Raw genomic sequence first — 13,448 nt, forward strand, 5'->3', positions numbered from 1 at the left:
AAAAGCGAGAAGGCGCTGGAATCAGGTACGAGTGACTTGATGTGATTTGATTTGATGAAGGTAATTGTGCGAGCGAGGGGAAGGTGAGGAGGGCGGCTGGGGGAGCGGGGTTTAGGGGATTTGCATGTGCGTACGTGAGGTGCGGGGTGTTTGGCGGCGGGTTCGGTGCCGGCACACGTGCTTTGGCACGGAGGAGGCGATGCCTCCATCCGCACGCAGGTACCTCCTTTTTATTGTTTTGGGGGGTTGGGGGGGGGCACTCAGTGCCACCCCCCTTCTACATGCTGGACAAAAACACCCCTTATTTGGTGTAACCCTGGGATAACTGCTGAACGGGTGGGAAAAATCATCTATTTTCTTAAAGGGCAGGTGATTTTTTTTGGGGGGGTGGGGGAAGATTGAGGGCTGCGCTGTCATTTCCTCGAGCTCCATTATCCATAGGAAGTCGTTCCCCCCTCCTCCCTTTCCCACCGCCTCGCCGAAGATTAACTTCTTCTCTTTTTTTTTTTTGCTTATTGTTGTTTGGCAGGTACTTTTAATTGGCTGGAAAATATTCTTCCTGTGAAGTTGCAGGGGTTTTTTTTCTGGAGGCTTGAATGAGTCCGGTCTGCCTTTGGCTCTGCCCAGCGCCTCCGGATTGGCTCGGCAGCCGGCGGGGGGACCGATAAGGGCGGCTATAAAAGCCCCGTGAGCGGCTCTTGGTCCCCCAGCGAGCAGGAGCCGGAGGGACCAGGGCTGCGGCACGTCCCCGAGCATCGCCAGCCGCCTTTCTCCCTCCCCGGCATATCCAGATCCACGTCTTTGCTCAAGCCGGAGTGGAAGAGGAGAGAGAGAGAGAGAGACACACACATACATACACCAAAAAAAAAAAAAGCCACCCAAAAAAACCCACACTTAGCGGAAACTTGTCAGAGAATGCTCCTAAAGTCTGGTTTTCTCCTGCTGCTGGTGATCAGTGCGTCTGCATCCTATGAAGCTGAACAGAATGACTCTGTGAGCCCCAGGAAACCCAGGGTGGCAGCCCAGAACTCAGGTAACAGCCAGCGCAGGGGGCTTGAGCCTGAGCCCTGATGCCTCAAACTGTGTCACATCTCTCTGCTGCTGGTTTGTCCTTTTTTTATTTTGTTCCTTTTTTATTTTGTTCTTATAAACTTAACGCCTGGTAGGAGCAAATGGTAACGCGAGGGTCTGATTCAGGAGGATGTTGGTGCATGGCTGGAGAAGAAATGGTCTCTGAGGAGCTGGGTCAGGGAACCGGTGTGTGATCTGCTTGCAGGATGCGATCCATTCTCTCTCCTCCTCCCCCAGCTACTAAATGAGTTCCATGTACTTCTTTTTTCCCTTTCCCTGCTTGCATGTATCTTTCTTTCTCTCTTCTCCAATTGCAATCATACTTCGGTGTTAAATTCCTTGCTTTTTAGGAAGTTGATAAAATCAGTGGAAATTGGACTGAACCATTGTTCTGCCAAACATCTGTCTATTCAAAGAGGGGGAGAGAGATATGCGACTTTGAAGAATGCAGTAACCTAGAAACTGTCCGCTGCTAGCATTTATTTTCAAAAACTGATTGCTATCAGTGAGATGGTACCATAAAAATCCGATTGTGACATTTAGCAAACTTGCTTTTACAATGGATAAGAAAAAATTGCTGGCAAGTGAGCTCTGGATGTCCCCACTTTGTGCACTATAGATGCTTGGATAAGTTGGACACATTGTCTCGAACAATGGAAATTAAAAAATCTGTCTTCTAGTATACAAAGATATTAGGTCTCTAATTTGGAGCTCATTAACAGATGTCTTATTTTAGATCTGCAAGGCTCTGCAGCATTATACGAGGGTGTTTGCTCAATTTCCTTTTGTATTTGGTTGCTATAGAAACATAGGGGCTCACTATTGCACCGTGCCTAAAACAATAAAAGCTTAATGCATACTAAGTCTGCTGAAAGCAAAGTTATAATTTGAACCTGTGGAAACATAATTATGGGGATGACTTGTGCCATGGGGAGGTTATGAACTGGGGAGAGGAGGATCTTACCAAATATTTCTCCCTTCAGGCACGTAAGCGAGAGCGGAGAACGAGGAGGGGTTAATTGGGTGATTCTTGTACATTTTTCTCCTCTTATTTTCTGCAAAGATCCTCATTATGTAGATAAATCTTGAGGTTCCAACTTAGCTCTTAATAAGGCACGTTCGCTCCCAGCAAATGCAAACCCTCACTTTTCCCACACCTCGGATCGTGATGGGAGACACCGGGTTTACATTTCTTCCTAAAGAATGTCTTGTAACATGAGCTGCAAAAGAAATGAATATGCCTTGCACAGACACATAAGGGGACAGATGTTCAGCTTACCAAAAAAGGTTAATCCCTCCTAATTTCAGGGCAATCATGTGGCAATACTGCTGATTCATTGTTAAAATGCAGAGTATCTGCACTCAGAAGGATGGGATGACATGGATACCCTCCTGTTCAGACTAACTACTGCCTCGAGGATTTTAATTATACATGGTCAGCTCCATTACCTTAACTTTTTCTGCCCAAATGCCCCTTCTCTTTGCGGATCTCCAGCAATATGACCTTTCTTGGCTACGCTCACATGCTCCTGGGTACCGGATTAGTTTAGCACCAACTCCTTTGCAGTTCCCATAATTGACGCACAAACTAAAACCTTATTTCTAGATACTTTTTAGCAAAGCCGGCGCACTAAGTGCAAATTTCATGCCGGTTTATTGGCAATCGCCAATTTTCGGATGCGGTTTGTGAGCCGAACACTGCCGAGCTGCTCCGACCTCCCTCCGGCCTGAGAGCGCGAGGAGACCCCGATGCTCTTCGTGGACCCATCCCCATGGCGTCTGGGCTCTTTGGAGGAGCTCTGAGTGAAGCTGTAAACCAGGATTAGGTTGGGCTGGGACCTGTAAGTCTCCATCTAGCCAAAGACTAGCAGATGTTGCCCGTCTTTTAATCCATATGCAACCAATCAAAGGTTTCGGTAGTTGCGGTTTCTGTTGCTTGATTTGCTGTTGATCTGTTGCATGACTTCAGCTAGACGTAGAATAAGAGAATAGTTTGGGTTGGAATGGAGCTTTTTAGATCATTTAGTGCCACCCCTGCCATGAGCAGGGACATTTTGACCCAGCTCAGGTCACTCAGAGCCCCGTCCAGCCTGGCCTGGGATACGATGGGCATCTCTCTGGGCAAACCCAAATTCCCTTTGGCTCCTCTCCATTATTTCTCCCTCCAGTCCCAAAAAGCAATGATGCCGCTTGACCGCGGTTGGCGAAGGGCTTTGGGGCGCGGGGCATTGGGGCGCCATGGTCCGTAACGCTGTGCCTGTTTCTGCAGCCGAGGTGGTTCGCTGCCTGAACAGTGCCCTCCAGGTGGGCTGCGGCGCCTTCGCCTGCCTGGAGAACTCCACGTGCGACACGGACGGCATGTACGACATCTGCAAGTCCTTCCTCTACAGTGCTGCTAAATTCGACACTCAGGTACGAGCGCGAGAAGAAAAGGGGGCGAGGATAATAGCTCACTGCTAGAGCTCCCTTTTCATGCCCCCATTCACTAAAGTGTTTTTACAAGCCCTGCGACACCAAAGCACGTGCTTAAATGCTTTGCTGAGTGGATGCCTTAATTTCTCTGTCCTCATGGAGATGCGGGGTCTGTGCAGGTTTAACCCTTCCCGTCTCACAGCCCTTCCTGCTCCTCTGACCCGTTATTTTGGGTTTTGGCCACAAATGCATCCTCCAGGGCTATTTTCTACCGTACATTTTCCACATAGTGTACGCTGTGTGTGAGGACTTGGCAAGGAGCGTTTTGTGGGGCGGAGAGCGAAGTTTCCTCTTCAGGAGGAAATATAAACGTTCTTCTAACAAAGTCGGTGCTCTGGCTGTGTGACCTGGCACGGGGCTGGGCTTTCAATTGGGAGCCTTTGGCCCTGGGAATCCGTGGCCAGATCAGCCGCTCCGGACCCACGGCCAAATAAATAGGATAATATCAGAGGGCTGTGGCTCTGCCAAGGGCGCTTTTCCTTCATTCTTTCTTCCCCAAACGTGCACACCCCCTCATTCCCTGCGCGCTCTGCCTCCCAAGGACAGACTTAAAAGCTCTTCAAGCATCTCGAGGTCTGGTGAAGCAGATGTGTTGAGTCGCTGGTGTGTGGGGAGCGGTCCAGCCCCCTCCCGCCAGGCAGAATTGGCCCAGCGCTGGGGCTGGCTCTTCTAAATCTGTTCATGCAAAGAATGCTATATCCCGAATCTTTCGGGGACGGGAGTTCCCTGTTTGCTGCGGACTGTGCGCATCCCAGCTCAAATTTAAGCTGCAATTCCCGGCTGTGCTTGGTAAGGAACCTCCAGCAGGTCAGTAATTGCAGCAAGGGTAATTAATAGCAGCCAGCCACAGCAGAGTGTCTGTTAGTACATCCCTTCCGATGAAATCTGTTGCAGTTTAAGGTTTTTCTTCTCTTTGCAGGGAAAAGCTTTTGTGAAAGAAAGCTTGAAATGCATTGCAAACGGGGTCACGTCCAAGGTGTTCCTGGCCATCCGGAGGTGCTCCACGTTCCAAAGGATGATCTCCGAGGTGCAGGAGGAGTGCTACAGCAAGCTGGACATGTGCGGCATCGCCAAACGGAACCCTGAGGCCATCACCGAGGTCGTCCAGCTTCCCAATCAGTTCTCCAACCGGTACGTGGGGCTTTCCTCAGCTGAAATGCTTCAAATGCGAAAACGTGAAGCACAGAGAAAGAAATGAGGGGAACCCAGTTGACCAACATCTTACGAGTCCCAGTGTAACTTGGCCTAAGAAACCTTCTCTGCCTGTTTGAATCCTTGTTAAGTTTTACCAGCATTCTTCTGATTCTCTTTTTGGTAAATACACTTATAAACATCTCCAGGGGAGAATCGTAAAATTAAGTAGACATACATTACTTCAAAGCCTGGAGTTTGTTTCGGTGTTAGTTCTTTTAGTTTGAATGCAGCCTAATGATAAACAGAGCTTTTAAATAGCAAACCAGTTTGATTAATACAGCATCTCTGGTATACCTAGGAGCTTCTCAACCTATTTTCGCTTCATTCTTCAGAGGGTTGCCATCCCCTTTTTTGGGTTTATATGGCAGTTCACAAATGAGGACGTATCATGGCAATGTGAAGAACCAGGAAAGCTTAGAGGGAACCAGCAAACAGGCTCGTCCGTAACCTAATTTTGCCATGATCCCGTGGTTGGTATTTCTAGAGACAGTCTGATGTTTTTAGTGCTCTCTCTTCACCCCTGTTCCTTCCTGATAGCACAGGCTGCCTGCAGAAACGGGCACGGCCAGGGCTCTGAGCCTTGGGCTGAGCACAGAGCTGCCCTGTCCCCATCCTCCAAGGACAAGGGACGCAGGGAGCCCTCGGGGAAATGCTGCAGTCTGCGCAGTCACGCCGCAAGGACAGGGATTTCTTCTTCTAAACCCTGGAACAATCAGTGCTGAGTCTTGTGATTGGGATAAAAGGGATCTTTTTGAACAGTTTGAGTAAATACGCTCTGGGATTCGAGTGCAAACAGACCGAGCTGCAGTTTAACACGTCGGCCGGCTGCGGCGAGCGCTACGGCTCCCCTGAGCTGGCTGTTGGACTTGGTCTAGAACCATCTTAAACCTCCAGACCTATCCTAGGACAGCTATGCACGCGATATATAGGTGTTGCACCTCCGACCAGCATCAATATAGTATAGAAAACTCTATTGTAGATATTATATCTAGAAAATTATACTCGTGGGAAGGTAAGAATTAGACTTGCGTGTCTTTCCCTGCTTCCCCACAGCCAGTTTGGGAGATGTTTGCTTGAGCGATCCCCCGAGGGCTGGGACGAGCAGCGGGCAGCACCGCGGCACTTGTGTCTTACAGGCTGGGAGAGCAGTTGGGGTTCATACGATGGGTTGTGGGGTTCAGCAGCCCTTGGGGGGGCTGTGGGGATGTTGGGGTGAAGGGAGGACATGGGGACGGAGGCAGCAATAGCGGCAGCGCTGTCCTACGTGTTGGGGATGTTCCTCTCCGCAGGACTGAGCCTGAACCGGAGCCGCTGTCTCCGGCGGTGGAGGGAACTCCTCCCCCCAGCCGCCAACCCTTGTCCAAGCCAAAGGATATTATGACATGTTGAGTAACAAAAGCAGCAGGATTTCCCAGCTAATAGTTTACATTGAGGCCTCCTAAAGCATCCTGCTTTCCCAGCCCCTGTCCCAACATAGCCACAGAATAAGAATGTGCCACTTGGCCTGGGACACTGAGGGGAAGTAGTTAAAGGTCATAGCATCTTCCTGCGATTTAATCTGGTGGCAGGAGCAGGAGGAGAGGAAAGCCTTGTTGCTTGTGCTCGCAGCCAAGCTACCGAAAAGCGCCAGCGAGTGGTTTGATTGCAGCTCCGGTGTGGAAAGCACCGGGCTGCGTTTGTGTCAGAGGTGTGGGAGCCCAGCCGAGGGAGGGAGGTGGGATCTGTTCCTGCTCTCCTCTTAGCCCGGTGGGATCCGTTCCTGCTCTCTTCTTAGACCGGTGGGATCCGTTCCTGCTCTCCTCTTAGACCGGTGGGATCCGTTCCTCCTCTCCTCTTAGCCCGGTGGGATCCGTTCCTGCTCTCTTCTTAGACCGGTGGGATCTGTTCCTCCTCTCCTCTTAGGCCGGTGGGATCTGTTCCTCTTGTCCTCTTAGGCCGGTGGGATCCATTCCCGCTCTCCTCTTAGGCCGGCGCTGATTTGAGCTGGACGCGCGGCTCGCACAGATGTTTTATTCATCCTCAACCCCTGTGCACACTTCACACCTTCCTATTAGCGGCGCGGGGCCGTGCTGGCGGCGTGCAGCAGCGTGCCAGAGCCCGCTCGCTCCCTTTGTACGCGAAGCGCAGCAGAAGCGTTAACCTCACCTGACCCCCCTGGCTGCTCTAAAGGCCAGAGCTGGGAGCGAGGAAAGGAGCTGGAATGCGAATTCCCATTTCCCTCTTCCTTCCCCTCCTCCACCTGCAGGTTGTTCTCTTCTCTGCTCCCGTGGAAAAATGTCACGGTGACCTTAAAGGCTTAAAATAAGTTCCCCGACGCCCTTTCAGGCAGAAGGAGCCCAGCAAATAAGGGGCTGCTCCTCTTTTCCGATGTTCTCTCCTTAGGAAGGCTTTGTGCCGATTCTGCTCAGGGTTGTTCTCTGAGCTCCGTTCTGTGCGCGGCTCAAGCAGCGCCGGGGAAACACATCAGCACCATTTCCTGGAGCAGGGAACGTGTGCTCGAGGTGAAATGCACCACCCTGCACACCAAGCTCACTGCTCACAACCTTCTCATTCAGAACTCGAGCAGTTGGGACAGCTGAATTATTATGCTATAAGTTTGACATGTTGTGTTCCTCCCGTCCGTCACGGGCATAGATTTGTTAGATGAACCGAGAATTGCGCGCCGTCAAAAAATCAATTTCAGACACGCCCTGAATGACTTAAAACAATGAGAATCGCATGGTCTCCTGACTTGAGATCAACTCTCACCTTGCTTTTTTTGGGGGGACGCCTTGGAATAACGGGTGGCAACTCTCGCGCAGGTATTACAACAAGCTGGTGAGGAGCTTATTGGAGTGCGACGAAGAGACTGTGAGCGCCATCAAGGACAGCTTGATGGAGAAGATCGGGCCCAACATGGCCAGCCTGTTCCACCTGCTGCAGACGGACCACTGCGCCCAGGGCCACCCGCGCGCCGACTTCGCCCGCCGGCGCCTGAGCGAGCCGCAGAAGCTCAAACTCTACTTCAGGAACCTGCGAGGTGAGGGCTCCGTCCCGGCCCACGCCAAGCGCAGCTCGGCCGAGAGCGCTTGACCCCACCCCGGAGCATCACTGGGGGTGAGAGGGATGCTGAGCGCTACCAAAGCTGAAAACAAAGCTCTCTTCTAGAAGAGTAATGCACCCAACCCCGAGTTGTACTGTAGCTAGTTTTAATAACAACCAGGAACTGGGTTTAGGTTTAGTCATTAATATTTTCTATTCCTCGCGAACAAAACTTTTTGCATGGGTCTGTGTTCAGTGTCTCAGCTTTCCCGCCGTCAAAATGTCTCCGTATCTCTTTTCTTTCCCCACAAAAAGATACCCCGAGCGATCGTAGTCTTAACTAGAACTGTACGGTAGTCAGGCCTTGAGCCGCCAAACCTGAAACGTACCGTAGCGCTAACGCAGGAGATTTAGCGCCGAGGAGAGCGGCGGATTCTCTCCCGTAGTGAGCTGGTGGGCGGCGATAGATGCACTAATGACTATTGCGCATCCCAGAGGTGGCAATGGAGTTCGTGTTATGAATCTGTGCTGGCCATGGACAAATATGAATGTCATATTCCTGGTCTCCTAGTGTCCTGCAGTCCTAATCCTTCCACCGCAGCTCCGCTGACCCCTGGACTCACCCAGCTCGCGTGCTGTGGAATGGTCTGGTTACCGTGACCTGGCACCGCGGCGCAAAGTGAGTTAAATTCACCCCCCCGACACCCACCAAATCAGGAAAGGAACATCTTGTGCTGCAGAAATGGTTAAAAGAGGTGCCGGTCTGTGCTTAAAGTGAGTCAGAAGGTTCCATCACCCTGCATTGTATTTAAAAGCTAACATCTATGTACTGTATTTAACTGTCTAAAGCTTTAAAAGAAATCTAACAAAAAACAAACCCTGTCTTAAGACTAGAGTATTAAAGGTCTTGCTCTAACTGTGGTATAAATAGTTTTAAAATCTGTCATGTACTGTACATAAATTCCACGAGAGTCTGCTTAAAAGGAGCAGAATATAATAACTATTGCATAAACTTAGTTTTGTAAGTTAGCTATTTCTTTTTATTTTTAATTCTTTATTTTCCTGGAAACAGTATCTCTGTCATACTCAAGAGTTCACATTCTACTCTGTGGCCTTTTTAGAGTGGAAGAGAGAAAATGTTGAAGGCAGAAAGGCCGGGCCCGGGAGCAAGGCTGTGCTCTCCTGCTTAAAATGGATGGGAAGTAATGCAAATAGAGCTGAGCCTGGCCAGTCCTATCTCCGTGAGCCGTGCTTAGACCCAGCCTTGAGTGCTGCTGGAGAGCTAATAAAGGAGGGATCTATTTTTTCTTTTCAAAACCTAAAGCAATATAACTTCTTTTCTTTTCTTTTTTTTTTTTTAAACCACAAAGCCTTTAAACAATAACTTGCTGCTAATATATTGAAACCAGATGCAGTGGCAGCGTTTCTAATATTGCTGTCTTCATTAAATGTAGCCCAAAAGTGCTGTCAGAACATGGTAAGCGGCAAAAAAACCCATTGCTGACGGTAGAGGGTTCTTTTAGTTTGGTTTTCTTTTGTAATACTCTGCCTCCCGTCCGGGCCAAGCGAGATGCGCTGTTGCTCGTGCTTCAATCGGTCGGGTAGATGGAGCCCAACACCAAGACGTTGTGCAAGGTGAAACCAAATAGCGTCACCCCGGCAGTTGGGTTTGTGCTGCGGAACCCCCGGGGCGGTTAAACAGGGAGAGCTGGGCTTTGTTGCTGTTATACAACAAGGTTTTTACCTAGCTGGGGTGCAGCTGGGGAAGAGGGTTACGCCAAACCTTTGGGTTGGCAGAATGAGCTTGAGTTTTCCAGCTTCATGCGGGCCGGGAGGTGACTGGGGAAATCAAACCATTCCCCATTGGGTTTTCGGTTTGCTCAAACCAAAGCTCTGCCCCGCGTTCCCAGCCGCTTCCAGCCGCCCTTTTCCCCCTATGCCGGAGCCACAAGCACAAATCCATGGGGCTGAGCAGCCCGGGGTCACCTTGCCCGACTTTGGCCGTTCAAGCTGGTCGCTTAAAACTCCTCACCGGGGAGGGGGAGACGCTTCCCGTCCACTGGGCAAACCCTAATTATAGGTGAGAAACATCCCCCTGGGATGGGGGGGGATTCTCAATACCAAGTCCAGCTATTTCACCATTTATTTAACCTCTTAAGGCTTTATTTTTTTAATCTTGCATTCATTGCAAAAATGATTCTTCTCTTGGGGGCGGGGAGGGGGCTTCTCTAGAACCGTTTGCATGATTCTCCTTGTGATTTGTTTGCACTTTAGATGTTTTGTGCCATTATAAATTTGCATTATGTATTTATAATTTAAAGATACTTAGAAGGGGGAGAGAGTTTGGGGTTGTTTGTTTTTTTTTTTGCTGAGTACTGGAATAAACAGTGAGCATATCTGGTATATGTCATTATTTATTGTTTAAATTACATTTTTAAAGCTCAGTGTGTTCATATAAAGGTTATTTGAAACATATCATAGTAATGAGAAAGATGCAAGTTATTTTCTTTGCTTATTTTTATAATTAAAGATGCATAACGTAACGAGGCCTATGTTGGATTTTCTTCCGCAATGAAATAAAATGTCAAATTTAAGGGGTTTTAGTGTCTGGCTCTTCATTTTCAATGAATACATCCATTACAGCATTGCAGGAAAGAGAATATACCTTGATTTTGGCTTTGGTGCACATGGAAATGTGCATTTACACTTTGCTCAGGAAATCTCTGATTTCCAGTGGAAGTTTAATGCTCATCAGAGGAAGACGGGCCGGTTCATTCAGAGTTAAAGACCATTTCCCCTTGGAAAGAGTGCAAAAGTTGCCTTTCACAGCTGCTTTGGAATTAATAACCCCTATAAAATAATTACTGTTGATACGACGTACTATTCGTGGGTAACCTGGATAAATCACAGCAATTCTCTTCCACCTATTCCAGTGTTCTGATGGATTTTGTGGGCGCTGGGGTGCTCGAAGTCGCGCTTTCCGAGGCCCGATGGGTGCGCGGGGCGCACAGAACGTATGGAAAGCCTATGGACAATATCGTCCAACGGCAAAAAACACTCGCAAAAATTCTTTTTGTTCAATAAATGAGCATTTTTCCCCCCTCACCTGCGTCAGGACACAAACCTCTATTGTCCAAGTTAATATCAGTGGTAACATCAGATCATTCCAGCTGTAAATCCCCTTATCTGGGCGATGGAGAGGGAGCCACATTGGACACCCGTAGGCACAAAACACCCTGAGAAACAGGAATTCTATCCCAGCCAACAGCTGGAAAAACCAGTAAAACCTGTATGAGCTCATGGGGGGGAGATGGCGTTATTTCAGGTTTTATTTTTAAGCAGACAAACACCAGGATAACCCAGATCGGGGCTACAAGGCAGATTTATCCCCGTTACCTGGGACGGATGCTGCGGGTTTGGGCGCACAAATCCCAGCTGCTCGTAATGGTTATTTAAAGAGAAAAATAACTCAATGGAAACTGCGTTCTCTGTATTCACAAGGAAAATCCCAGTTGGTTCCTCTGGATTTCCTTCGGGGTTATTTTTCATCTGCAGGCTCGGAGCGTTTTGTGCTGTGAAAACAAATCACTGCTCCCCACTCCAAGTGCTGTTTGGTTTGGAGTAACCAACCGGGCTCCATAAAATCATCAGCAGTCGGACCCAAACCTCAGCACCGTTTGAGAATTCAAACAGTCCGAACCAGCTCTTTTATTACTGTGCTGATAATTAATCCTCAAAGTTTTTTCAGGACTTAAACTCTTTTTCCGAGCCTGAACCGTTTTCACACGTGTTGCTTAGAATCGCTTTTATTCACTGGCCGTGATTTTCATGGGAATGAGGTGTCCGCCTGTGGGATTCCAGTCCACATTCGTGGCTAATTATCTGAAATAAAGGTCCCTTTGATCTTTTCCTAAATATGCTTTTATTCCTCCAGCCCCGCTGAGGAGCGCAGGGTTGACTCTAGAGAAGCCGCGAGCAATAAGAATACAGTTGGTTTTGGGGTTCATCGCTCCCCCATCACATCTATTCACTCCAGTGCTCCCGTGCGCAAGTAACAGAGCATCCAATTCCCTGCCAGAAACCACCGCGAATCTTTCCTGCCCGTGGAAATCTTTCCTAAAGCCCATGGAAATCTTTCCTTCCTTTGGGCCAGGACTTTGTCCTCAGGAAGGAGGCGGCTGGTGGAGCTGCCGTGGGCGAGCCCGGAGCATCCCAACCGCGCACCAGCCTTTTGTCCCTCGTCACTCGCGCCCGGTGACACAATTAACGCTCTGATTGACGGCGCCGCGGCGGGGCAGATGTTTTATCAGAGGAAAAGGGCTCCGGGCAGATCCACCCACGGAGCCCCAGGGAGACGCAGCAGCCCCAGGTCAGGGAGCAAACTTCCCTTAAGGATGGGGAGTGGTAGGTTCTGGCCGAAGAACGAGATTACCAGAAGGCCAGGGTTGGTTTTCCTGGGGTGTGGGAAGCCGTTCTGCTCGGCTCCCACCATTGTGCCGCTTTATTCTGCCAAGGGCTGGGTTTGGAGTTCACCGAGCCCCATCGTTACTCACTAATCACAGCAAGTCCCAGGGACCTATTGCTGGAAGGCTCAGGGTGGGGGGTTCTGGGGAAGATTGGCGTCCAGAGGAATTTTACACAAATCCCCTGGATTTTACCCATATTCCATTTTGGGGCTGTTCAGGCCACTTGGACAAAGCAACTGGAACAACCCCAACCCGAACACCAGCACATCCACATCCCCTTCACGTGCATCCGCGTTCCCAGGAGCATCTGGCTGCGACATCTCCCGAATTTCACATCCGAGCTCCAAAAGCCGCGTTATTGCCATAGAAATCCCGCACGCATCGGTACCCAGCTCAGCTTTACCATCTCCTGCTCGGTTTTGCAGCAGCTGGGGGTTCCCTCTGCCATCACAACAGCAAATAACCCTCTGCTCTCCTATTCAAACTGCCAGAAAAGCTCATCATTCGCCACACAGAGAGGAAAATCTTCCCTATAACCTGAATTTGCAGCAATTTGCTAAGAAGACACCGACCAAAGGCCAGCGGGAGCAGCACAGATCCCGCTGTGTGGTCGGGCTCTGGCAAGACGTGTGTTGGTTTCTTCAGCATCCCCTGATATGCAGCTGATGGGCACGATATGACCGAATGAATAATACAGTGTTTTGGGTTTTAAATTACATTTATGGGTTTTTTAATGACATGTGTGCTCAGAAAGACCTGATGTGCTCTGGCTGCTCGTCACGCAGGCAGCACTTTCTTACCGAGGTTGTAAATGTTGTTTTAACGCATTAATAAGCTTCTCACACAATTAGCCACGTTCATTACCCCCTAATGCCTTAAAAGAAATGAGTAGAGCCTCCCATCTTACTGCCACCTTCGACTGCCTGGCTGAGATTTGAGCTCCCAGACAGTCCTGTTTGCCATGGGATGAGTCTAACTAAGCCAAACTGAGGATGGATTTGGTTTAAGCACTGACAGGAAAGACAACACGGGGATGCTCTCCCGCGTTTCAGGCTCCCAGAGCTCAGCTGCAGTTTAATTTTAAGACAATTATGGGCGAAATCCCGACAAGTTTGGGATTTGGTCGCCATGGCGAAGGGCAGAGCTGAAGCTCAGCGTTGATCCCGAGCAAAGCCCGTCCTGCTGGGAACGGGGCGAGAGCTGCGTCAGGCACCGCTCCGCGGG

The 13,448-nt window shown here is 49.6% G+C and overlaps 1 protein-coding gene across 1 annotated transcript; it reads left to right on the top strand.

Annotated features, from left to right (window-relative positions):
• Positions 1–396: 396 nt before the first annotated feature.
• Positions 397–10,351, top strand: STC1 (stanniocalcin 1). Its single transcript, XM_082072597.1, has 4 exons — positions 397–1,033; positions 3,341–3,483; positions 4,463–4,674; positions 7,539–10,351. Exons 1-4 carry the CDS (start codon positions 916–918, stop codon positions 7,807–7,809), a joined length of 744 nt encoding a protein of 247 aa, XP_081928723.1. The 5' UTR covers positions 397–915; the 3' UTR covers positions 7,810–10,351.
• The last annotated feature ends 3,097 nt before the right edge of the window (positions 10,352–13,448 follow it).

This window comes from Streptopelia decaocto, assembly GCF_964273445.1.
Source record: "Streptopelia decaocto genome assembly, chromosome: 25".
NCBI lineage: Eukaryota > Metazoa > Chordata > Aves > Columbiformes > Columbidae > Streptopelia > Streptopelia decaocto.